General features: G+C 44.2%; 1 protein-coding gene across 2 annotated transcripts in view; it reads right to left on the reverse strand.

Annotated features, from left to right (window-relative positions):
* The window catches only part of LOC139755989 (galactoside alpha-(1,2)-fucosyltransferase 1-like), a 46,205-nt gene that overhangs the window by 8,731 nt on the left and 12,578 nt on the right, over positions 1-24,896 (reverse strand). For both annotated transcript variants that reach the window (XM_071674902.1, XM_071674901.1), the window contains 5 exons: positions 24,016-24,083; positions 17,914-18,166; positions 17,479-17,595; positions 9,973-10,058; positions 7,648-7,758 (listed from right to left, as the gene is read on the reverse strand). In XM_071674902.1, the coding sequence (XP_071531003.1) occupies positions 7,648-7,758; positions 9,973-10,058; positions 17,479-17,595; positions 17,914-18,166; positions 24,016-24,083 (635 nt within the window). The remainder of the gene's footprint in view (positions 1-7,647; positions 7,759-9,972; positions 10,059-17,478; positions 17,596-17,913; positions 18,167-24,015; positions 24,084-24,896) is intronic.

Raw genomic sequence — 24,896 nt, forward strand, 5'->3', positions numbered from 1 at the left:
TAGGAGAAGTGTGAGAGATTATGTGCCAGACTCCCACATTAGGAGAAGTGTGAGAGATTATGTGCCAGACTCCCACATTAGGAGAAGTGTGAGAGATTATGTGCCAGACTCCCAAATCAGGAGAATAGTGAGGGGTTATGTGTCAGACTCCCACATTAGGAGAAGTGTGAAGGATTATGTGCCATACTCCCACATTATGAGAAGTGTGAGGGATTTTGTGTCAGACTCACACATCAGAAGTGTGAAGGATTATGTGCCAGACTCCCACATCAGGAGAAGTGTGAGGGATTATGTGTCAGACTCCCACATTAGGAGAAGTGTGAGGGATTATGTGTCAGACTCCCACATCAGGAGAAGTGTGAGGGATTATGTGCCATACTCACACATCAGGAGAAGTGTGAAGGATTATGTGCCAGACTCCCACATCCGGAGAAGTGTGAAGGATTCCCTTAATCTCCTGGCAGATGTTAGAACAGCTTTCAAGTATGTGGATGAGGCAAAACTTAGCAAGCTGTTCATGTCGTACATGAGGCAACACTTAGCATGCTGTTCATGTCCTACATGAGGCAACACTTAGCATGCTGTTCATGTCGTACATGAGGCAAAACTTAGCAAGCTGTTCATGTCGTACATGAGGCAACACTTAGCATGCTGTTCATGTCCTACATGAGGCAACACTTAGCATGCTGTTCATGTCCTACATGAGGCAAAACTTAGCATGCTGTTCATGTCCTACATGAGGCAACACTTAGCATGCTGTTCATGTCCTACATGAGGCAACACTTAGCATGCTGTTCATGTCGTACATGAGGCAAAACTTAGCAAGCTGTTCATGTCGTACATGAGGCAACACTTAGCATGCTGTTCATGTCCTACATGAGGTAACACTTAGCATGCTGTTCATGTCCTACATGAGGCAAAACTTAGCATGCTGTTCATGTCCTACATGAGGCAACACTTAGCATGCTGTTCATGTCCTACATGAGGCAACACTTAGCATGCTGTTCATGTCCTACATGAGGCAACACTTAGCATGCTGTTCATGTCCTACATGAGGCAACACTTAGCAAGCTGTTCATGTCCTACATGAGGCAACACTTAGCATGCTGTTCATGTCCTACATGAGGCAACACTTAGCATGCTGTTCATGTCCTACATGAGGCAACACTTAGCAAGCTGTTCATGTCGTACATGAGGCAACACTTAGCATGCTGTTCATGTCCTACATGAGGCAACACTTAGCATGCTGTTCATGTCCTACATGAGGCAACACTTAGCATGCTGTTCATGTCGTACATGAGGCAACACTTAGCAAGCTGTTCATGTCGTACATGAGGCAACACTTAGCAAGCTGTTCATGTCGTACATGAGGCAACACTTAGCAAGCTGTTCATGTCGTACATGAGGCAACACTTAGCAAGCTGTTCATGTCCTACATGAGGCAACACTTAGCATGCTGTTCATGTCCTACATGAGGTAACACTTAGCAAGCTGTTCATGTCCTACATGAGGCAACACTTAGCATGCTGTTCATGTCCTACATGAGGCAACACTTAGCAAGCTGTTCATGTCCTACATGAGGCAACACTTAGCATGCTGTTCATGTCCTACATGAGGCAACACTTAGCAAGCTGTTCATGTCCTACATGAGGCAACACTTAGCATGCTGTTCATGTCCTACATGAGGCAACACTTAACAAGCTGTCCATGTCCTACATGAGGCAACACTTAGCATGCTGTTCATGTCCTACATGAGGCAACACTTAGCAAGCTGTTCATGTCCTACATGAGGCAACACTTAGCATGCTGTTCATGTCCTACATGAGGCCAGAAGCATAACATGTTTCTCATGGTTGGTCACCTCTGCTGGTGACGCACAAAGTGCTTACAGAGAAGATCCAGAGAACAGCAACAAACATGGAACGTAAATCAATAGCAACAAACATGGAACGTAAATCAATAGCAACAAACATGGAACGTAAATCAATAGAAATGAGTCACAGGGGAAACACGGGTCCTCGAACCTGCCCACCATACTACAAGAGAAGAGTCAGGGGTGATTTGATCACAACATTCAGGTTTATAAACCAGACTGACGTAGATAGAGAACAGATCTTCAAAAGACGTATCGACAGAGCAAATGAAGAACATAACATGAAAGTAGATCAACTTGATAAAAAGGAAAAAGATGCCAAGGATAAGTGTGGTGGATGAATGGAACAGACTGAAAGAAAATGTGGTAACTGTGGTAGACACTGAGTATGTGGAGGTTTAGAAGGTTGGACGATATTGTGGAATGTTCAATAGATGGTGAGCCCCACGAGTGTACAACTCCCTAGCCGTACAGTACAAAGAAGTTAATTACACACACATACACACACGGGGTTACATAAGAGTACAACTGTCTACCCATAACACGAATCACAAATAGTAATGACACATAGAAAGGTAGAGCACAGCAGCAGGAACAGAGAGGAGACGAGGTGTATTGCTATGTAATGCTACTTCGCACAAGAGACCATCAGTTCACAGGTAGGAGCCGGGCACCAGTATATGTATAGGGACTCCAGAGGGATTTCCGGGGTAAGTACTGACGAAGACATGAGAGAAAATACCTAACGAATCATGGTAGGATTTGTGTTTACACCGCCGTGAGGGTCAGTTGTCCACTGTGACAATCCACTGCTCTCATGACTCCACCTCATCCACAAGTCAGACATTAATGAGAGGGAAGTAACATATATCAACAAGGAAGGCCATTATTATGGTTCGTGGGTAAGAAGGGTTCTGAACATCAGTAAGACAGAAAAACAAAACATGATGGAGTTGATTACTTAAATTGGCAAATGCTGAGACTTGCAGCTTTCGTGTCTAGGTTGAGGGAAGTTATTTTCATTGCTTCTGAGCCATGTGGCAGACAGAGAAATGATCCTTGCCAGTTTGTGGAGCCTGATAAGGTCACTATCATTACATGAACCAGACATGACCATTATTTAGGAGCACAAGGAAGCGCAGTGGGATGAAACACACTAGGATGGATTGACAGAAACGCAAGGCACATCTGATGGTCAGTCTCCACCCCGAAACTGGTAAGATGTAAGGTTACAGTAACCGTGAAGCAAGACAGTGAATTCACTTTTCTTCCGAGACAACTGGACAAGAGTTAAGACATTTGCACTGCACGAACCAGGTCAGTTGGTTTCCATAAGGGAGAATGTAGTGAGCCACTTGAAATACTGGAGGATGTATAAGTCCCCGACACCCGCGTAGCCCTCATCCAACTCAGGTCAAACAACACTCTGGAGATCTGACACAAGAAAGCAGAAGAAAACGAGACGAGGACTGAAGAACACGAGACAAGGACTGAAGAAAACGAGACAAGGACTGAAGAACACGAGACAAGGACTGAAGAAAACGAGACAAGGACTGAAGAACACGAGACAAGGACTGAAGAAAACGAGACAAGGACTGAAGAACACGAGACAAGGACTGAAGGACATTTAAGTTTTCAGGGTCACGCAGGAGAAGCTGTCAGTGAGGTGGAGATGAGGGAAGTGAAGGTGACACTCGAGCCGTGGCTGAAGTCAGTAAGTTTAAGCTTAGGATGTCCCACATGGGGGACACGGCGAAGCAACTGGGCCACATCGCTCAGGAACTGTGACGGGACATGATGATACATAAAGTGATGTTGTTGATGAATAATGTGATGTTGTTGATGAATAATGTGATGTTGATGAATAATGTGATGTTGTTGATGAATAATGTGATGTTGTTGATGAATAATGTGATGTTGTTGATGAATAATGTGATGTTGTTGATGAATAAAGTGATGTTGTTGATGAATAATGTGATGTTGTTGATGAATAATGTGATGTTGATGAATAATGTGATGTTGTTGATGAATAAAGTGATGTTGTTGATGAATAATGTGATGTTGTTAATGAATAATGTGATGTTGTTGATGAATAATGTGATGTTGTTGATGAATAAAGTGATGTTGTTGATGAATAATGTGATGTTGTTGATGAATAAAGTGATGTTGTTGATGAATAATGTGATGTTGTTGATGAATAATGTGATGTTGTTGATGAATAATGTGATGTTGTTGATGAATAAAGTGATGTTGTTGATGAATAATGTGATGTTGTTGATAGATAAATAAAGTGATGTTGTTGATAGATAAAGTGATGTTCTCGCTAATGTACACAATGGACAAATGTAGACTAGGCGAGGCAAGAGCTAGGCGGTGACCCTGGGGCTGAAGATGCCCACACAGAAAAAGGTCATGAAAGAGGAAAATGATGTCTGTTATCATGAGACAGGCTGAGCGGAAGATGGCATATCGCCAGTCAAGAGGCTACGTACAGTACCACAGAGACAGCGCTGGTCCTCAAGGCAGCAGCGTGTGCACGCACAGTGGATGGAAGACTTAACATGGCTCACGTCGTTCAGCACAGCTGCGAGGCGATGAGGAAGCAGCGATAAGATGAATGAGATCTTTCTGGTGAGACAGATAGCAACAAGGAGGTGAGGACATGATGAAGAGGGAGGGAGTGGACCTGTCTCTCGAGGTAAAAAAAAAAAAAAAAACTGGTCTTAAACTTGAAGGAAATACAAGTGTATACGCCATGCAAGGAGTCCATCATAGGATACGTATGTAAAGCAAATTGTTTTTGATACAGTATTGATCGTTTACAAGTCTATGACGAAGTTGCTTAGTGATGGCGGAACGTCTGGGGAAGCAACGAGGAACACACGTCTCATAGATACTCAAGTTTTAATAACAGAATTTTAATGATGAAGAAATAGACTGACACTCGTTTGAGATTTATGGAGACTTAAGTTGATGGTTTAGATCAGGAACTGTCCCGTGCTGTGTTAGTGGGCAACATGAAGTCTGGTGAGGTTGATTCGCTACTGCAGTATGTGCGAGATCTTCTGTGTCCGTAACAGAGGACACGTCAGGTAGCAGGAAAGCTCCTGGATGTATCATGAAGGCATCACAACAGACAGACGATGTTTGACGAGGTTACAAGAAAATGTGAATAGTAAGATAGAGGAGGAGCAACGTAACTTTAGAAACAGAATGAACAACGGAGATAAATAGACACGACTGTTTCATAATAGTCACGACTATTTCCTAAAATCCTTAGGAGAAAAGAGTCGGGTAACGGCCCTGATATCCAGGTAACGGCCCTGGTATCCGGGTAACGGCCCTGGTATCCGGATAACGGCCCTGGTATCCGGGTAACGGCCCGGGTATCCGGCTGAGGGAGGGATTTAGATGGGAGGGTTGTTCAAGGCGACGAGAAACTATGGGAGGGACTGAATGATACCTTGAGGAGGACGACCAGAGAAGGACGGCACAGAAACCACCCCCTCAGCGCCAGTCACCTGGGCTGGCCGGGATAGAAAGCGTCCAGCCCGCTACAACCCACCATAAGGTGACTAACGCAGGGCTCTTGCTGCATGTAATGCCTATGTTCGTGATGATGCCTCTCCCTCAGCAGCAGACAGAAACACTTGACGAACTGCTGGAAATGTTTGAATCAAAGCCATTGGAAAGTGGGTGTTGTGGTGCCAAGGGAGTTAAAAGAAAATGCAAATATTGTGCTGATCTTTAAGAATGGAGGTTGGGAAATCGAAACGGTATTTTTGGTTCGTGTGGTCTATGAAATACTGGAAAAGATAATCAGAAAGTGAATGGATCATTACTTGCAAAGGAGAAACTGTAAGAAGCAAGGATATAGCATGAGATCAAAGGAAACAAATGCATCATGAGACTTGTAGATTTGTACGATAAGCTGAGCTCAGATTCCGAAAAGGGAAGAGTTGTTTGGGTGAACTGTGCGTCTGGGGGGCTGCTAGAAAGCATTTGACACCGTCCCACATGTCTTCTTGCCTTTCCAGGCAGACACAGACATTCCGATGACTAAGGGAACACAAGACGCACGTCAGAGGAGGTGGGATGGGGTTACGTCTGGCGTGCCTCAAAGCAAGGTCTTGGAACATTGATCTTCTTGATCTTTGTAAACCACTTGTCAGAAGGTCTGGACTCCGTCTGAAGATGTATGCGTATGATGCTGTGGTCGGCAGAGAAGTAAGCAATAACTAGGCTTGCAGCAAACTTGCAGAAGGCAGTTTGATAAGCAACAGATCATGTCATGTACATGGTTTATGAAGTTCAGTCTATGCAAATGAAGTCATGAATATGAAATACGTTAGGAAAAAAAAAAAGAAGTGGGGGGGGGGGGGGCTTCGATACGACTCTATCCAGTAGAAAACAAGCTAAATGAATCCGGATTGGAAAGGTATTGGTGGTCGACACCGCAACCAACCAATCGCCAGAGCAGCGCTTCAGGCAAATTGTGAAGCAGACAAATTATTTGTCATTAACATTATGATTAGATGTACCGGTTATAATTAGATGTACCGGTTATAATTAGATGTACCGGTTATAATTAGATGTACCGGTTATAATTAGATGTACCGGTTATAATTAGATGTACCGATTATAATTAGATGTACCGGTTATAATTAGATGTACCGGTTATAATTAGATGTACCGATTATAATTAGATGTACCGGTTATAATTAGATGTACCGATTATAATTAGATGTACCGGTTATAATTAGATGTACCGATTATAATTAGATGTACCGGTTATAATTAGATGTACCGGTTATAATTAGATGTACCGATTATAATTAGATGTACCGGTTATAATTAGATGTACCGGTTATAATTAGATATACCGGTTATAATTAGATATACAGGTTATAATTAGATATACCGGTTATAATTAGATATACAGCTTGTAATTAGATATACCGGTTATAATTAGATATACAGGTTGTAATTAGATATACCGATTGTAATTAGATATACCGGTTATAATTAGATATACCGGTTATGATTAGATATACAGGTTGTAATTAGATATACCGGTTATAATTAGATATACAGGTTGTAATTAGATATACCGGTTATAATTAGATATACAGGTTGTAATTAGATATACCGGTTATAATTAGATATACAGGTTATAATTAGATATACCGGTTATAATTAGATATACAGCTTGTAATTAGATATACCGGTTATAATTAGATATACAGGTTGTAATTAGATATACCGATTGTAATTAGATATACCGGTTATAATTAGATATACCGGTTATGATTAGATATACAGGTTGTAATTAGATATACCGGTTATAATTAGATATACAGGTTGTAATTAGATATACTGGTTTTAAAAGATGGTCCTGGAAATGAGAGGCGTGAGTCACGGGGAAGTTACATAGCAGAAGAGTAAGGGGAGAATTGATCACCTCCTCCAAGTTTCTAAAACATGACAATGTCCAGAGTGATAAGTTCTTCCAAAGTTGAACAGAGAGGTTGACAAGATATCAAACAAGAATCGTCTTCAAAAAAAAAAAAAAAAGAGGTAAAGAAATACCTTATTACTATAGAGAAGTTGTGGTTGAAAGGAATAAGCGATGTAGATGAGAAAGCTGTCTGTGCAGCTTGTATACACATGTTTCAACAGTTGTGTGACATGAAATGTTCCATAGATGGGTCCCCACGAGTGGAGAATACCCTCCCTGAGCAGCTACGTGACTTCACAGGTGAGCAAGGACCGACCTTGGCGTGGTCCGCGTAGTCTCGTCGTCTGACGTGGAAGCCAACGAAGACCGGGTCGAGGTGACCAGTTCCTCTCCTGGTGTCTGTCACGTTGGAGAGGAAGGCTTGCACCTGGTGGTCAGGGAAAACACGTTACGCGTAGCTGTTCACTATACATATCGGCATTATGATGATATATATATATATATATATATATATATATATATATATATATATATATATATATATATATACAGGCAGCAGGTTTGGATGGTATTGCAGTGGAATTTATTAAAAAAGGGGGTGACTGTATTGTTGACTGGTTGGTAAGGTTATTTAATGTATGTATGACTCATGGTGAGGTGCCTGAGGATTGGCGGAATGCGTGCATAGTGCCATTGTACAAAGGCAAAGGGGATAAGAGTGAGTGCTCAAATTACAGAGGTATAAGTTTGTTGAGTATTCCTGGCAAATTGTATGGGAGGGTATTGATTGAGAGGGTGAAGGCATGTACAGAGCATCAGATTGGGGAAGAGCAGTGTGGTTTCAGAAGTGGTACAGGATGTGTGGATCGGGTGTTTGCTTTGAAGAATGTATGTGAGAAATACTTAGAAAAGCAAATGGATTTGTATGTAGCATTTATGGATCTGGAGAAGGCATATGATAGGGTTGATAGAGATGCTCCGTGGAGGGTGTTAAGAATATATGGTGTGGGAGGCAAGTTGTTAGAAGCAGTGAAAAGTTTTTATCGAGGATGTAAGGCATGTGTACGTGTAGGAAGAGAGGAAAGTGATTGGTTCTCAGTGAATGTAGGTTTGCGGCAGGGGTGTGTGATGTCTCCATGGTTGTTTAATTTGTTTATGGATGGGGTTGTTAGGGAGGTGAATGCAAGAGTTTTGGAAAGAGGGGCAAGGATGAAGTCTGTTGGGGATGAGAGAGCTTGGGAAGTGAGTCTGTTGTTGTTCGCTGATGATACAGCGCTGGTGGCTGATTCATGTGAGAAACTGCAGAAGCTGGTGACTGAGTTTGGTAAAGTGTGTGGAAGAAGAAAGTTAAGAGTAAATGTGAATAAGAGCAAGGTTATTAGGTACAGTAGTTGAGGGTCAAGTCAACTGGGAGGTGAGTTTGAATGGAGAAAAACTGGAGGAAGTGAAGTGTTTTAGATATCTGGGAGTGGATCTGGCAGCGGATGGAAACATGGAAGCGGAAGTGGATCATAGGGTGGGGGAGGGGGCGAAAATTCTGGGAGCCTTGAAGAATGTGTGGAAGTCGAGAACATTATCTCGGAAAGCAAAAATGGATATGTTTGAAGGAATAGTGGTTCCAACAATGTTGTATGGTTGCGAGGCGTGGACTATGGATAGAGTTGTGCGCAGGAGGATGGATGTGCTGGAAATGAGATGTTTGAAAACAATGTGTGGTGTAAGGTGGTTTGATCGAGTAAGTAACGTAAGGGTAAGAGAGATGTGTGGAAATAAAAAGAGCGTGGTTGAGAGAGCAGAAGAGGGTGTTTTGAAATGGTTTGGTCACATGGAGAGAATGAGTGAGGAAAGATTGACCAAGAGGATATATGTGTCGGAGGTGGAGGGAACGAGGAGAAGAGGGAGACCAAATTGGAGGTGGAAAGATGGAGTGAAAAAGATTTTGTGTGATCGGGGCCTGAACATGCAGGAGGGTGAAAGGAGGGCAAGGAATAGAGTGAATTGGATCGATGTGGTATACCGGGGTTGACGTGCTGTCAGTGGATTGAATCAAGGCATGTGAAGCGTCTGGGGTAAACCATGGAAAGCTGTGTAGGTATGTATATTTGCGTGTGTGGACGTATGTATATACATGTGTATGGGGGTGGGTTGGGCCATTTCTTTCGTCTGTTTCCTTGCGCTACATCGCAAACGCGGGAGACAGCGACAAAGCAAAAAAAAAAAAAAATATATTGTATCAAATAGTCCGATGCCAGTATCAGATGACTGCCTCCTGCTAGTAAGTGGAGGTAGGAGCCACTCACCTGCAGGTGGGTGGAGGTGGGAGCCACTCAAATGCAGGTGGGTGGAGGTGATACCCACTCACCTGTAGGTGGGTGGAGGTGATAGCCACTCACCTGCAGGTGGGTGGAGGTGGGAGCCACTCACCTGCCGGTGGGTAGAAGTGATAGCCACTCACCTGCAGGTGAATAGAGGTGATAGCCACTCACCTACAGGTAGGTAGAGGTGTAAGCCACTCACCTGCAGGCGGGTGGAGGTGGGAGCCACTCACCTACAGGTGGATGGAGGTGATAGCCACTCACCTGCAGGTGGATAGAGATGATAGCCACTCACCTGCAGGTGGGCAGAGGTGGGAGCCACTCACCTCAGCTGCGTAGGAGGGAGCCAGAGTAAATTCCCGGCGTATCTCGTCCCTGAACTGGTTGAACATGTGGATCTCGAACGCGAAATCTGGAATGTATTGAGAGGTTAGGGAAGCTGTGGTCACACGGGTGTTGGGGGTCTACTGCTGGGCCTGGCTGATGGTAGGCTAATGGTGAAGGAAGGTAGCTGTACAGAGATGTTCTACAAGAGGCTACAGCTGGTGGTGAGGGAAGGTAGCTGTACAGAGATGTTCTACAAGAGGCTACAGCTGGTGGTGAGGGAAGGTAGCTGTACAGAGATGTTCTACAAGAGGCTACAGCTGGTGGTGAGGGAAGGTAGCTGTACAGAGATGTTCTACAAGTGGCTACAGCTGGTGGTGAGGGAAGGTAGCTGTACAGAGATGTTCTACAAGAGGCTACAGCTGGTGGTGAGGGAAGGTAGCTGTACAGAGATGTTCTACAAGAGGCTACAGCTGATGGTGCGGGAAGGTAGCTGTACAGAGATGTTCTACAAGAGGCTACAGCTGGTGGTGAGGGAAGGTAGCTGTACAGAGATGTTCTACAAGAGGCTACAGCTACAAGTGCGCGACTTTCATTACTTGTGCCACTACAGTCTAACCTTTACCACACTGATCTGTCAGTGTCTGGTATATTCCACTGCCACAAACAGCCTAGAAGGACCCAGTGGTCTGTTGCTTCCCTGAATTCTTTATGATTCTTCATTATAATGAAGTTCCCGAGGATGGGCGGACTACGTGTCCCCACATGGTGTCCCCACGTAGAGGCAATGGAGAGAAAGGTGAGGGCTCGATTTACAGGCTCTCACGTTTGTCGAGTAGATCAGGTAAGTCGTGTATGGTAGTGGTGATGGAGTGGGTGGTGACACACACACACACACACACACACACTCACACACACACATTAAATGAAAACAGGAGGGGAGGATTTCCAACCCCCCGCTACCTCCCCTTTTAGTCGCCTTCTATGACACGCAGGGAATACGTGGGAAGTTTTCTTTCTCCCCTATCCCCAGGGATTATATATATATATATATATATATATATATATATATATATATATATATATATATATATATATATATATATATATATATGGATTTATGGATCTGGAGAAGGCATATGATAGAGTTGATAGAGATGCTCTGTGGAAGGTATTAAGAATATATGGTGTGGGAGGCAAGTTGTTAGAAGCAGTGAAAAGTTTTTATCGAGGTTGTAAGGCATGTGTACGTGTAGAAAGAGAGGAAAGTGATTGGTTCTCAGTGAATGTAGGTTTGCGGCAGGGGTGTGTGATGTCTCCATGGTTGTTTAATTTGTTTATGAATGGGGTTGTTAGGGAGGTGAATGCAAGAGTTTTGGAAAGAGGGGCAAGTATGAAGTCTGTTGTGGATGAGAGAGCTTGGGAAGTGAGTCAGTTGTTGTTCGCTGATGATACAGCGCTGGTGGCTGATTCATGTGAGAAACTGCAGAAGCTGGTGACTGAGTTTGGTAAAGTGTGTGAAAGAAGAAAGTTAAGAGTAAATGTGAATAAGAGCAAGGTTATTAGGTACAGTAGGTTTGAGGGTCAAGTCAATTGGGAGGTAAGTTTGAATGGAGAAAAACTGGAGGAAGTAAAGGGTTTTAGATATCTGGGAGTGGATCTGGCAGCGGATGGAACCATGGAAGCGGAAGTGGATCATAGGGTGGGGGAGGGGGCGAAAATCCTGGGAGCCTTGAAGAATGTGTGGAAGTCGAGAACATTATCTCGGAAAGCAAAAATGGGTATATTTGAAGGAATAGTGGTTCCAACAATTTTGTATGGTTGCGAGGCGTGGGCTATGGATAGAGTTGTGCGCAGGAGGGTGGATGTGCTGGAAATGAGATGTTTGAGGACAATGTGTGGTGTGAGGTGGTTTGATCGAGTAAGTAACGTAAGGGTAAGAGAGATGTGTGGAAATAAAAAGAGCGTGGTTGAGAGAGCAGAAGAGGGTGTTTTGAAATGGTTTGGGCACATGGAGAGAATGAGTGAGGAAAGATTGACCAAGAGGATATATGTGTCGGAGGTGGAGGGAACGAGAAGTGGGAGACCAAATTGGAGGTGGAAAGATGGAGTGAAAAAGATTTTGTGTGATCGGGGCCTGAACATGCAGGAGGGTGAAAGGAGGGCAAGGAATAGAGTGAATTGGATCGATGTGGTATACCGGGGTTGACGTGCTGTCAGTGGATTGAATCAGGGCATGTGAAGCGTCTGGGGTAAACCATGGAAAGCTGTGTAGGTATGTATATTTGCGTGTATGGACGTGTATGTATATACATGTGTATGGGGGTGGGTTGGGCCATTTCTTTCGTCTGTTTCCTTGCGCTACCTCGCAAACGCGGGAGACAACGGAAAAAAAAAAAAAAAAAAAAAAAAAATATATATATATATATATATATATATATATATATATATATATATATATATATCTCCCATGTTAGCGAGCTAGCGCCAGAATTAGAGAAAGAAAAAGCCTTATTTGCATATATCTGTTCTCCAGCTGTCATGTGTAAAGTCCCGAAACCACAGCCTCATAGTTCCCCACTCCACATCCAGGCCCCTCAGACCTTTCCATGGTTTACCCGGACTGCTTCACATGCCCTGGTTCAGTTCAATGACAGTACGTCGCCCCCTGTATAAAACGTGGCTCCAATTTTCTCTATCCCGAACGAGCACACCTCTCATCCTCCTGCATCTTCAGGCGCCGATCACTCACAATCTTGTTCACTTAATTCTACCTTCTCCAATCTAGTCTCCCCCTTTTCCTTGTCCCATCCACTTCTGACAAATTCATCCTGTATGTAAACCTAGAACCTTCGCCTGCTGTCCCAACCCATAACTCCCCTCCGCTTCCATGATTCCATTCGCTGCCATGTGTACTCGCAGGGTATCTAAAGCATTGCACCGCTTTCTCCAGATAAACTCACACCCCAGCTGACCTGTCCCTCACTCCTGGTAAACCTGATAACTTCGCTCTTATTCACCCTCACTTTCTCCTTTCACACATTCTACGAAACTCATACACTTAAATCAAGGACCAGCGCCGAGTCATCAGAAAAATAATTGATTGGCCTCCCAGCCACTCTCCTTACTGACCCACTACAAACTGCATACTCTCCAAGACCCTTGCATTAACCTCCCTCACCACCCCATCCATAAGCAAATTAAACAGCCGTGGTGACACCACACACCCCTGCTGCAGACCAGCCTTCACCTAGAAGCACTCACTCTTTTCTCTAACTCCTCGAGCAAACGCCTTACTCTCTCGACGACAACACCTGGTCTCTTCCAGTAGCTATGGTAACACCATCTCTATCAACCTTTCGTAGCACCATCCACAAGGCATCTCTATCAACCTTTCGACGTTCTCTCCAGATCCATGAATGCCACAGATAAATACATTTGTTTCTCTGAAGTATATCTCACACACATTCCTCAAAGCAAACACCTGATCCACACATCCTCTACCACTTCTGACACCACATTCACCCTCCCCAGTCTGACGATCTGTGCTTACGCTTTTGTAGTTTGAACACTCACCTCCATCCCCTTTGCCTTGGTACAATGGCATTATGCATGCATTCCGTCAGTACTCAGGCACCTCACCATGAACCATACATACAGTGAATATCCTCACAAACGAATCAACAATATACTAACCCAATTTCTTGTGAAGTTCAACCGCAATCTCGTCGACTTCAGCCACTTTGCCACATTTCATATATATATATATATATATATATATATATATATATATATATATATATATATATATATATATATATATATATATATCCCTGGGGATAGGGGAGAAAGAATACTTCCCACGCATTCCTCACGTGTCGTAGAAGGCGACTAAAGGGGACGGGAGCGGAGGGCCAGAAACCCTCCCCTCCTTGTATTCTAACTTTCTAAAAGGGGAAACAGAAGAAGGAGTCACGCTGGGAGTGCTCATCCTCCTCGAAGGCTCAGATTGGGGTGTCTAAATGTGTGTGGATGTAACCAAGATGAGAAAAAAGGAGAGATAGGTATTATGTTTGAAGAAAGGAACCTGGATGTTTTGACTCTGAGTGAAACGAAGCTCAAGGGTAAAGGGGAAGAGTGCTTTGGGAATGTCTTGGGAGTAAAGTCAGGGGTTAGTGAGAAGACAAGAGCAAGGGAAGGAGTAGCACTACTCCTGAATCAGGAGTTGTGGGAGTATGTGATAAAGTGTAAGAAAGTAAATTCTAGATTGATATGGGTAAAACTGAAAGTTGATGGAAAGAGATGGGTGATTATTGGTGCATATGCACCTGGGCATGAGAAGAAAGATCATGAGAGGCAAGTGTTTTGGGAGCAGCTGAATGAGTGTGTTAGTGGTTTTGATGCACAAGACCGGGTTATAGTGATGGGTGATTTGAATGCAAAGGCGAGTAATGTGGCAGTTGAGGGAATAATTGGTATACATGGGGTGTTCAATGTTGTAAATGGAAATGGTGAAGAGCTTGTAGATTTATGTGCTGAAAAAGGACTGGTGATTGGGAATACCTGGTTTAAAAAGCGAGATATACATAAGTTATTGGATTACGTGTTAATCGATAGGCGCGCGAAAGAGAGACTTTTGGATGTTAATGTGCTGAGAGGTGCTACTGGAGGGATGTCTGATCATTATCTTGTGGAGGCGAAGGTGAAGATTTGTTGGGGTTTTCAGAAAAGAAGAGAGAATATTGGGGTGAAGAGAGTGGTGAGAGCTTGGGAAGGAGACTTGTGTGAGGAAGTACCAGGAGAGACTGAGTACAGAATGGAAAAAGGTGAGAACAAAGGAGGTAAGAGGAGTGGGGGAGGAATGGGATGTATTTAGGGAAGCAGTGATGGAGTGCGCAAAAGATGCTTGTGGCATGGGAATCGTGGGAGGTGGGTTCATTAGAAAGGGTAGCGAGTGGTGGAATGAAGAAGTAAGATTATTAGTGAAAGAGAAGAGAGAGGCATTTGGACGATTTTTGCAGGGAAAAAATGCAAATGAGTGGGAGATGTATAAAAGAAAGAGGCAGGAGGTCAAGAGAAAGGTGCAAGAGGTGAAAAAGACAGCAAATGAGAGTTGGGGTGAGAGAGTATCATTAAATTTTAGGGAGAATAGAAAGATGTTTTGGAAGGAGGTAAATAAAGTGCGTAAGACAAGGGAGCAAATGGGAACTTCAGTGAAGGGGGCTAATGGGGAGGTGATGGCGAGTGGTGGTGGTGTGAGAAGGAGATGGAGTGAGTGTTTTGAAGGTTTGCTGGGTGTGTTTGGTGATGGAGTGGCAGATATAGGGTGTTTTGGTCGAGGTGGTGTGCAAAGTGAGAGGGTTAGGGAAAATGATTTGGTAACAGAGAGGGGGTAGTGGGGGCTTTGTGGAGGGTGAAAGCTGGCAAGGCGGCGGGTTTGGGTGGTATTGCAATGGAGTTTGTTAAAAGAGGGGGTAACTGTGTTGTTGACTGCTTGGTGAGGTTATTTATTGTATGTATGACTCATGGTGAGGTGCCTGAGGATTGGCGGAATGCTTGCATAGTGCCATTGTACAAAGGCAAAGGGGATAAGAGTGAGTGCTCAAATTACAGAGGTATGGGTTTATTGAGTATTCCTGGTAAATTATATGGGAGGGTATTGATTGAGAGGGTGAAGGCATGTACAGAGCATCAGATTGGGGAAGAGCAGTGTGGTTTCAGAAGTGGTACAGGATGTGTGGATCGGGTGTTTGCTTTGAAGAATGTATGTGAGAAATACTTAGAAAAGCAAATGGATTTGTATGTAGCATTTATGGATCTGGAGAAGGCATATGATAGAGTTGATAGAGATGCTCCGTGGAGGGTGTTAAGAATATATGGTGTGGGAGGCAAGTTGTTAGAAGCAGTGAAAAGTTTTTATCGAGGATGTATGGCATGTGTACGTGTAGGAAGAGAGGAAAGTGATTGGTTCTCAGTGAATGTAGGTTTGCGGCAGGGGTGTGTGATGTCTCCATGGTTGTTTAATTTGTTTATGGATGGAGTTGTTAGGGAGGTGAATGCAAGTGTTTTGGAAAGAGGGGCAAGTATGCAGTATGTTGTGGATGAGAGAGCTTGGGAAGTGGGTCAGTTGTTGTTCGCTGATGATACAGCGTTGGTGGCTGATTCATGTGAGAAACTGCAGAAGCTGGTGACTGAATTTGGTAAAGTGTGTGAAAAAAGAAAGTTAAGAGTAAACGTGAATAAGAACAAGGTTATTAGGTACAGTAGGGTTGAGGGTCAAGTCAACTGGGAGGTAAGTTTGAATGGAGAAAAACTGGAGGAAGTAAAGTGCTTTAGATATCTGGGAGTGAATCTGGCAGCGGATGGAACCATGGAAGAGGAAGTGAATCATAGGGTGGGGGAGGGGGCGAAAATTCTGGGAGCCTTGAAGAATGTTTGAATGTCGAGAACATTATCTCGTAAAGCAAAAATGGATATGTTTGAAGGAATAGTGGTTCCAACAATGTTGTATGGTTGCGAGACGTGGGCTATGGATAGAGCTGTGCGCAGGAGGGTGGATATGCTGGAAATGAGATGTTTGAGGACAATATGTGGTGTGAGGTGGTTTGATCGAGTGAGTAATGTAAGGGTAAGACAGATGTGTGGAAATAAAAAGAGTATGGTTGAGAGAGCAGAAGAGGGTGTTTTGAAATGGTTTGGTCACATAGAGAGAATGAGTGAGGAAAGATTGACCAAGAGGATATATGTGTCAGGGGTGGAGGAAACGAGGAGAAGTGGGAGACCAAATTGGAGGTGGAAAGATGGAGTGAAAAAGATTTTGAGTGATCGGGGCCTGAACATGCAGGAAGTTGAAGCGCGTGCAAGGAATAGAGTGAATTGGAACGATGTGGTATACCGGGGTCGACGTGCTGTCAATGGATTGAACCAGGGCATGTAAAGCGTCTGGAGTAAACCATGGAAAGTCATGTGGGGCCTGGATGTGGAAAGGGAGCTGTGGTTTCGGTGCATTATTACATGACAGCTAGAGACTGAGTGTGAACGAATGTCGTTTTTGTTGTCTTCCTAGCGCTACCTCGCACACATGAGGGGGGAGGGGGTTGTTATTCCATGTGTGGCGAGGTGGCGATGGGAATGAATAAGGGCAGACAGTATGAATTATGTACATGTGTATATATGTATATGTCTGTGTGTGTGTATATATATATGTATACGTTGAGATGTATAGGTATGTATATGTGCGTGTGTGGACGTGTATGTATATATATATATATGTGTATGTGGGTGGGTTGGGCCATTCTTTCGTCTGTTTCCTTGCGCAACTCGCTAACGCGGGAGATAGAGACAAAGCAAAATATATATATATATATATATATATATATATATATATATATATATATATATATATATATATGTATATGTATATATATATATATATATATATATATATATATATATATATATATATATATATATATATATATATATATATAAAATCTTCGCCCACTTACTTTTCATAACAAACAGGTTTGGTCCCAGCAGTCCCGCAGCTGCCAACTCCACGGGGACGTAATTGTAGAGGCTGCCAATGTTGGTAACACTGCGCCACTCGTTTTCTGTGTACGTTCCTGCAGAACCAAGAAACTTACCACCTTACACACACACACACACACACACACACACACACACACACACAATATTTCACATATTAAATGTAAAGCTTCAACATTTTACATAAAAGTTTAGGAATGTCAGCCAATGGCTCAGATGTCTTCCATATATACAGTTACATTTCCTGATGGCTGACGCCTGCACTACACTGCGCGGTGTGAGTACCTTACACCTGCTGCACATCTGTGTGTAGGGGGACTCACCTGGCTGGTCAGGCAGGCTGGTGTAGGGTGACTCACCTGGCAGTTCAGGCAGGCTGGTGTAGGGTGACTCACCTGGCAGGTCAGGCAGGGTGATGTTGGGGAAAATGGCGGTGATGTGCTTCCTCATCTTCGGGTGGACGACGACGGAGACGTTGTAGAGGTACCTGATGGCGTACATGGTGGCGTACTCCCCCAGCACGTTGCCCAGGCGGCCCATTGGGTAGCAGGTGAGCACGGGCAGGGGCAGGTCACGCCACTTCTGCTGGTACTTGATCCAGGCTGTGGGCGTCACTGCTGTCACCGCCAGCTTGGAAGGGTCCCCCTTCTACACACACACAGACCCACACACACACGGAGGTAGAGAGTCATGGAGACACAAGTATCTCGAAGGTAAACACAACATTTACCATACTAGTACGTCACTGAACATACTAGGATGAGATAGATTGAAAAAGATCTTGCCTTCACATATAATAGCTTAGATACTGAGAATATCATACAGTGTACGATGCACCAGTGGGGAATATTATTGTTCGTGTCATGCTGTAGTTTGTGGTGAGCGGCGACATATATCTTAGAGAGGAGAGGTGGGACAATACATGAAGACCAGATATGATTGTGGGGAAGAACACGAACCTTGACACTTTATGATAACGTCGATTGTGAAATGGAGTTCAGTAGCCAGGAGCCAGGGCTGTGTGGTGTGAGGATCTGTGACATTTGCAACGGAGTACAGGCATGGGTAGCTCTAACATAGATACAAAGGGAATGGTAGGAAAGAGGAGGGAATGGTTTAATAAATGGTTTCATGAGATAAAACAGTTTCGAGATTTGCAATGGTAAAGATGTAGGCTCCAGCCAGCTAGCGTCTGCAAAGTGTAGAGAGGGGAAGGCACGAGTAGAGCAGGATGGGAAAGGAGGAACAAAGTAATATAAAGAAAATTTGTATACAAGGCAGGAGATGATCCAAGACCTTTCCTTAAGTCATCGGGAATCAATTGTCGTTTAAAAAGCAGCTAATCAAGATTACGTATTCAGGATGATGTAAGGCTTTGTGAAGAACCGATTGACATGTTCAAAAGTGTTTTCACTGTGGAAGACAGTGTAGCCCAGACACCAGTCAGATAGGATGGGGGAGGAGGTTTAGAAAACATTTTAAGATATCGAGGAAGACATTAAGAGAACACCAGAAGCTCTTGAAGTATACAAGGCTCTTGGTCCTGTTGGAACACCACCCCAGGTGCTGGAACTGTGCACAGGCAAGCTGAATAAACCTCTTGTAATGCCGTTCAAGATGTCACTGGAGGGAGAGAGAGTGCCAAGGGAGTGGAAAAGGGGCAAACGTCTTGCCCAGCTAGAAACCAGGAACAGGTCCTGACGAGTGTGGTGTGTACGGTTCTGGAGGTGATAGTTAGAGCAGATCATTGTCCAGAGGAGAGGTTATCTAGGGATAAGTCATGTGTAAGGAACCTCTTCAATTTCTCGGAGAGAGGGAGCTCTTTCTTCGACAAAAGGAAACGTTAGATGGAGTGTCTGGATATGGACTGCCCAAGATCATTTGGCACCGCACCGTGAGGTAGGATGATTAACTAGCTGGGTCAGTAAGCAGGAATGAGGAGAGACACAAGGGCACACGTCCGAGGTGAGCATCAGAGTAGCCCCAGGTTGTGTTACGGGACCACGACTCTTCTTGCTCTGTGTAGATCACCTGCTGGAAGGTGTGGACGCCGACCTGAATGTGTTTGCAGATGATGAAGGGAAAAGCGGTGAGGATTGCCTCAGCTTACGAGGGCACCTATACAGACACCAAAGGTGGCCTCAAACATAGTTTGCGCAAGTTCAACATGCGCAAATGAGGATGGGACTAGGTGAAAGACGGCCACATTATTATTATTATTATTATCATTATTATTATTATTATTGTTGTTGTTGTTGTTGTTGTTGTTGTTGTTGTTATTATTATTATTATTATTATTATTATTATTATTATTATTATTATTATTATTATTATCTACCAGGAGATAAACTTTGGGGGTTGATGTGTGAGAAGGACTTGAAAGTCGACACCGGCTGTTAACACGACGCCAGAGTTCCATATCAGAAGACTAGGTAAGGCGACCAAGTGTCTGCTGGTAAATATCAAAATAGATTTCAAGTATATGGATGGGGGAATATTGTTAGCAAGCTCTTCATGCCCTACATAAGGCCAAAAGTAGCATGTACTTCTCAGGTTTGATCACCACACTTAAAGAAGCAGGAAGAACGAATGAAAAGGGTTCAGAGGAGTTCAACAAATATGGTAACGAAAATAAGAGAAGTGACTTAAAGAGGGAAAGTCTGAAGGCTTTAGATTTACCCATCTTGGAAGATAAAAGACTTAGGGGTGACCTCATCAATACAGTGACCTCATCAGTACAGATCAATGACATGAACATTTCTTCCAAAGACTTAAGGGCAGAACAAACACAAGACACAACATGGAATTAAGCAAGAAACTTTTTAAGAAAGAAGAGATGTCAAGAAGTACTTTTTTTTTTATATAAGAAGTCCAAAAGTCGAATAGAATGACTGAGGATATGGTTAATACAGACACCATACATGACTAAGAAGTTGTATGATCGTGGAGATGTTGAAGAGATGGCTGGGGCACATGAGTGGGAAACTCACTCTGACCAAGGGAAGTACACATGCTGGGACACTGGGTAAGGGAAGTACACCAGTACTGGGACACTGATCAAGGGAAGTACACCAGTACTGGGATCACTGACTAAGGGAAGTACACCAGTACCAGGACACTGACCAAGGGAAGTACACTAGTGCTAGGGTCACTGACTAAGGGAAGTACACCAGTACTGGGACACTGACCAAGGGAAGTATACCAATACTGGGATCACTGACTAAGGGAAGTACACCAGTGCTGAGGTCACTGACTAAGGGAAGTACACCAGTACTGGGACACTGACCAAGGAAAGTACACCACTACGGAGATCACTGACTAAGGGAAGTACACCAGTACTGGGATCACTGACTAAGGGAAGTACACCAGTACTTGGACACTGACCAAGGAAAGTACACCAGTACTAGGATCACTGACTAAGGGAAGTACACCAGTACTGGGGTCACTGACTAAGGGAAGTACACCAGTACTGGGGTCACTGACTAAGGGAAGTACACCAGTACTGGGACACTGACCAAGGGAAGTACACCAGTACTGGGACACTGACCAAGGAAAGTACACCAGTACTGGGATCACTGACTAAGGGAAGTACACCAGTATTGGGACACTGACCAAGAGAAGTACACCAGTATTGGGATCACTAAGGGAAGTACACCAGTACTGGGACACTGACCAAGGGAAGTACTTCACTATTGAGACGACACTGATCAAGGGAAGTACATCAATACTGGGACACTGACCAAGGGAAGTACACCAGTACTGGAACATTGACCAAAGGAAGTACATCAGTACTGGGACACTGACCAAGGGAAGTATATCAGTATTGAGACGACACTGATCAAGGGAAATACATCAGTACTGGGACACTGACCAAGGGAAGTACACCAGTACTGGAACACTGACCAAAGGAAGTACATCAGTACTGGGACACTGACCAAGGGAAGTACACCAGTACTGAGACATTGACCAAGGAAAGTACACCAGTACTGGGACACTGACTAAAAGAAGTACACCAGTACTGGGATCACTTACTAAGGGAAGTACACCAGTACTGGGACACTGACCAAGGAAAGTACATCATTACAGGGACACTGATCAAGGTAAGTACATTACAGGGACACTGACCAACGGAAATACACTAGTACTGGGATCAGACTAAGGGAAAAACACCAGTACTGTGACACTGAATAAGGGAAGTACACCAGTACTGTGACACTGACCAAGGGAAGTACACCAGCACTGGGACACTGACCAAGGGAAGTACACCAGTACTGGGACACTGACCAAGTGAAGTACACCAGTACTGGGACACTGACCAAGGGAAGTACACCAGTACTGGGATCACTGACTGAGGGAAGTACACCAGTACTGGGTCACTGACTAAGGAAAGTACACCAGTACTGGGACATTGACCAAGGAAAGTACACCAGTACTGGGATTACTGACAAAGGGAAGTACACCAGTACTGGGACACTGACCAAGGGAAGTACACCAGTACTGGGACACTGACCAAGAGAAGTACACCAGTACTGGGATCACTAAGGGAAGTCCACCAGTACTGAGACACTGACCAAGGGAAGTACACCAGTGCTGGGACACTGACCAAGGGAAGTACACCAGTACTGGGGTCACTGACTAAGGGAAGTACACCAGTACTGGGATCACTGACTGAGGGAAGTACACCAGTACTGGGTCACTGACTAAGGAAAGTACACCAGTACTGGGACATTGACCAAGGAAAGTACACCAGTACTGGGATTACTGACAAAGGGAAGTACACCAGTACTGGGACACTGACCAAGGGAAGTACACCAGTACTGGGACACTGACCAAGAGAAGTACACCAGTACTGGGATCACTAAGGGAAGTCCACCAGTACTGAGACACTGACCAAGGGAAGTACACCAGTGCTGGGACACTGACCAAGGGAAGTACACCAGTACTGGGATCACTGACTAAGGGAAGTACACCAGTACTGGGACACTGACCAAGGGAAGTACACCAGTACTGGGACACTTACCATGGGAAGTACACCAGTACTGGGATAACTGATCAAGGGAAGTACACCAGTACTGGGACACTGACCAAGGGAAGTACACTAGTGCTGGGATCACTTACTAAGGGAAGTACACCAGTACTGGGACACTGACCAAGGGAAGTACACCAGTACTGGGACACTGAACAAGGGAAGTACACCAGTACTGGGACACTGACCAAGGGAAGTACACCAGTACTGGGATCACTAACTAAGGGAAGTACACCAGTACTGGGACACTGACCAAAGGAAGTACATCAGCACTGAGGCAGTGACCAATGGAAGTACGTCAACACTGGGACACTGACCAAGGGAAGTACACTGGTTGGATGTGGTGGGTGCGGGAGCTGGAGAGAGTTTTGCACTGGTGTTGTCTCGTCTCAACCTGGTGTATATATGTCAATGGATTGAATCAGAGCATGTGAAGCGTCTGGGGTAAACCATGGAAAGTTCTGTGGGGCCTGGATGTGGAAAGGGAGCTGTGGTTTCGGGCATTATTACATGACAGCTAGAGACTGTGAACGAATGGGGCCTTTGTTGTCTTTTCCTAGCGCTACCTCGCACACATAAGGGGGGAGGGGGATGTTATTCCATGTTTGGCGAGGTGGCGATGGAAATAAATAGGGGCAGACAGAATGAATTATGTACATGTGTATATATGTATATGTCTGTGTGTATATATATATGTGTACATTGAGATGTATAGGTATGTATATTTGCGTGTGTGGACGTGTATGTATATACATGTGTATGGGGGTGGGTTGGGCCATTTCTTTCGTCTGTTTCCTTGAGCTACCTCGCAAACGCGGGAGACGGCGACAAAGCAAAATAAATAAATAAATAAATAAATAAATATATATATATATATATATATATATATATATATATATATATATATATATATATATATATATATGCACCATGTCATTACACACACACGCACACACACACACTTCAGTCCGGTTTGTGATCTGGTACAATAATGTCTCTCCAAAGATCTGAACTACCATTATAGTTACTTGGTCAAAATGATCTCAGTTATAGTTACGTGATATGTTTTAGTCAAATACGTATTACAACTGCCTCCAGCTTTACTCATAATGGGTTATGAGTACAGGACCTGACTCATACGTGAGTCATGAGTGCTTTTGGAGTCGTTGTGTTTTTGAGTGTCCTTCATAATGCCATGGTACCATAACGTACAGGAACTGAACTTGGACAGCGAAATACAATAACAAATATAAAAAGCTCAGTTACAGTCGTGATTACTGACTCAAAATCATGGAACTGGTTACAATGAACTGAGATGACATTCACCCCAAGCCTGTTCACCAGCCCTGCCGGTGGCATGCGTCTCTTCCCGGACCCCATGCATGACACCATCATTCATGCTACCATGCAGCCTCCCCCTCTCCCGTCTCACTGACCCACCACTCCTCCTCCTCCTCCTCCCGTTGCTTACCGAGGTGAGGCACTCCACCCGCATCATGGGACTCTTCTTCCGCAGGTCAAAGTTCTCGTTCAGGACACCTGCAGGGAGGGAGGGAGGGAAGAAACGTGGATGATTGCTGTTGGGCTGGTCTGCACTACGCTGCTGCTGCTCGTGTGCGTCATGTGACGCAACCATCGCTCGTGTTATTCTGTTTACAAGGAATTGTGGTCCTTTGTTTCATGTACAAGTCGGAATGACCCAGACATCTTTGCACAATATATAGAATATCTAGAACATACAAACCTTCAACAGCCAGGATCGAACCCTGAACCCCTGCGTGGCAAGGGGAACGTTACTGCTAGGCTATCCTGAATGTAGGAGGTTTACACATGACAGCTAGAGACTGAGCGTGAACGAATGTGGCCTTTGTTGTCTTTTCCTAGCGCACATGAGGGGGGAGGGGGTTGTTATCTCATGTGTGGCGGCGTGGCGACGGGATTAAATAAAGGCAGACAGTATGAATTATGTACATGTGTATATATGTATATGTCTGTGTGTGTATATATATGTATACGTTGAGATGTATAGGTATGTATATGTGCGTGTGTGGACGTGTATGTATATACATGTGTATGTGGGTGGGTTGGTCCATTCTTTCGTCTGTTTCCTTGCGCTACCTCGCTAACGCGGGAGACAGCGACAAAGTATAATGAATGAAATATATATATATATATATATATATATATATATATATATATATATGTGTGTGTGTGTGTGTGTGTGTGTGTGTGTGTTATCTCTTTATGCCGCGTCTTTCCAATTCACTCCATCCCGTGCACGCTTTTCACCCTCCTGCATGTTCAGGCCCCGATCGCTCAAAATCTTTTTCACTCCATCCTTCCACCTCAGAT

Source organism: Panulirus ornatus, chromosome 20 (genome assembly GCF_036320965.1).
Source record: "Panulirus ornatus isolate Po-2019 chromosome 20, ASM3632096v1, whole genome shotgun sequence".
Classification (NCBI taxonomy): Eukaryota; Metazoa; Arthropoda; class Malacostraca; order Decapoda; family Palinuridae; genus Panulirus; species Panulirus ornatus.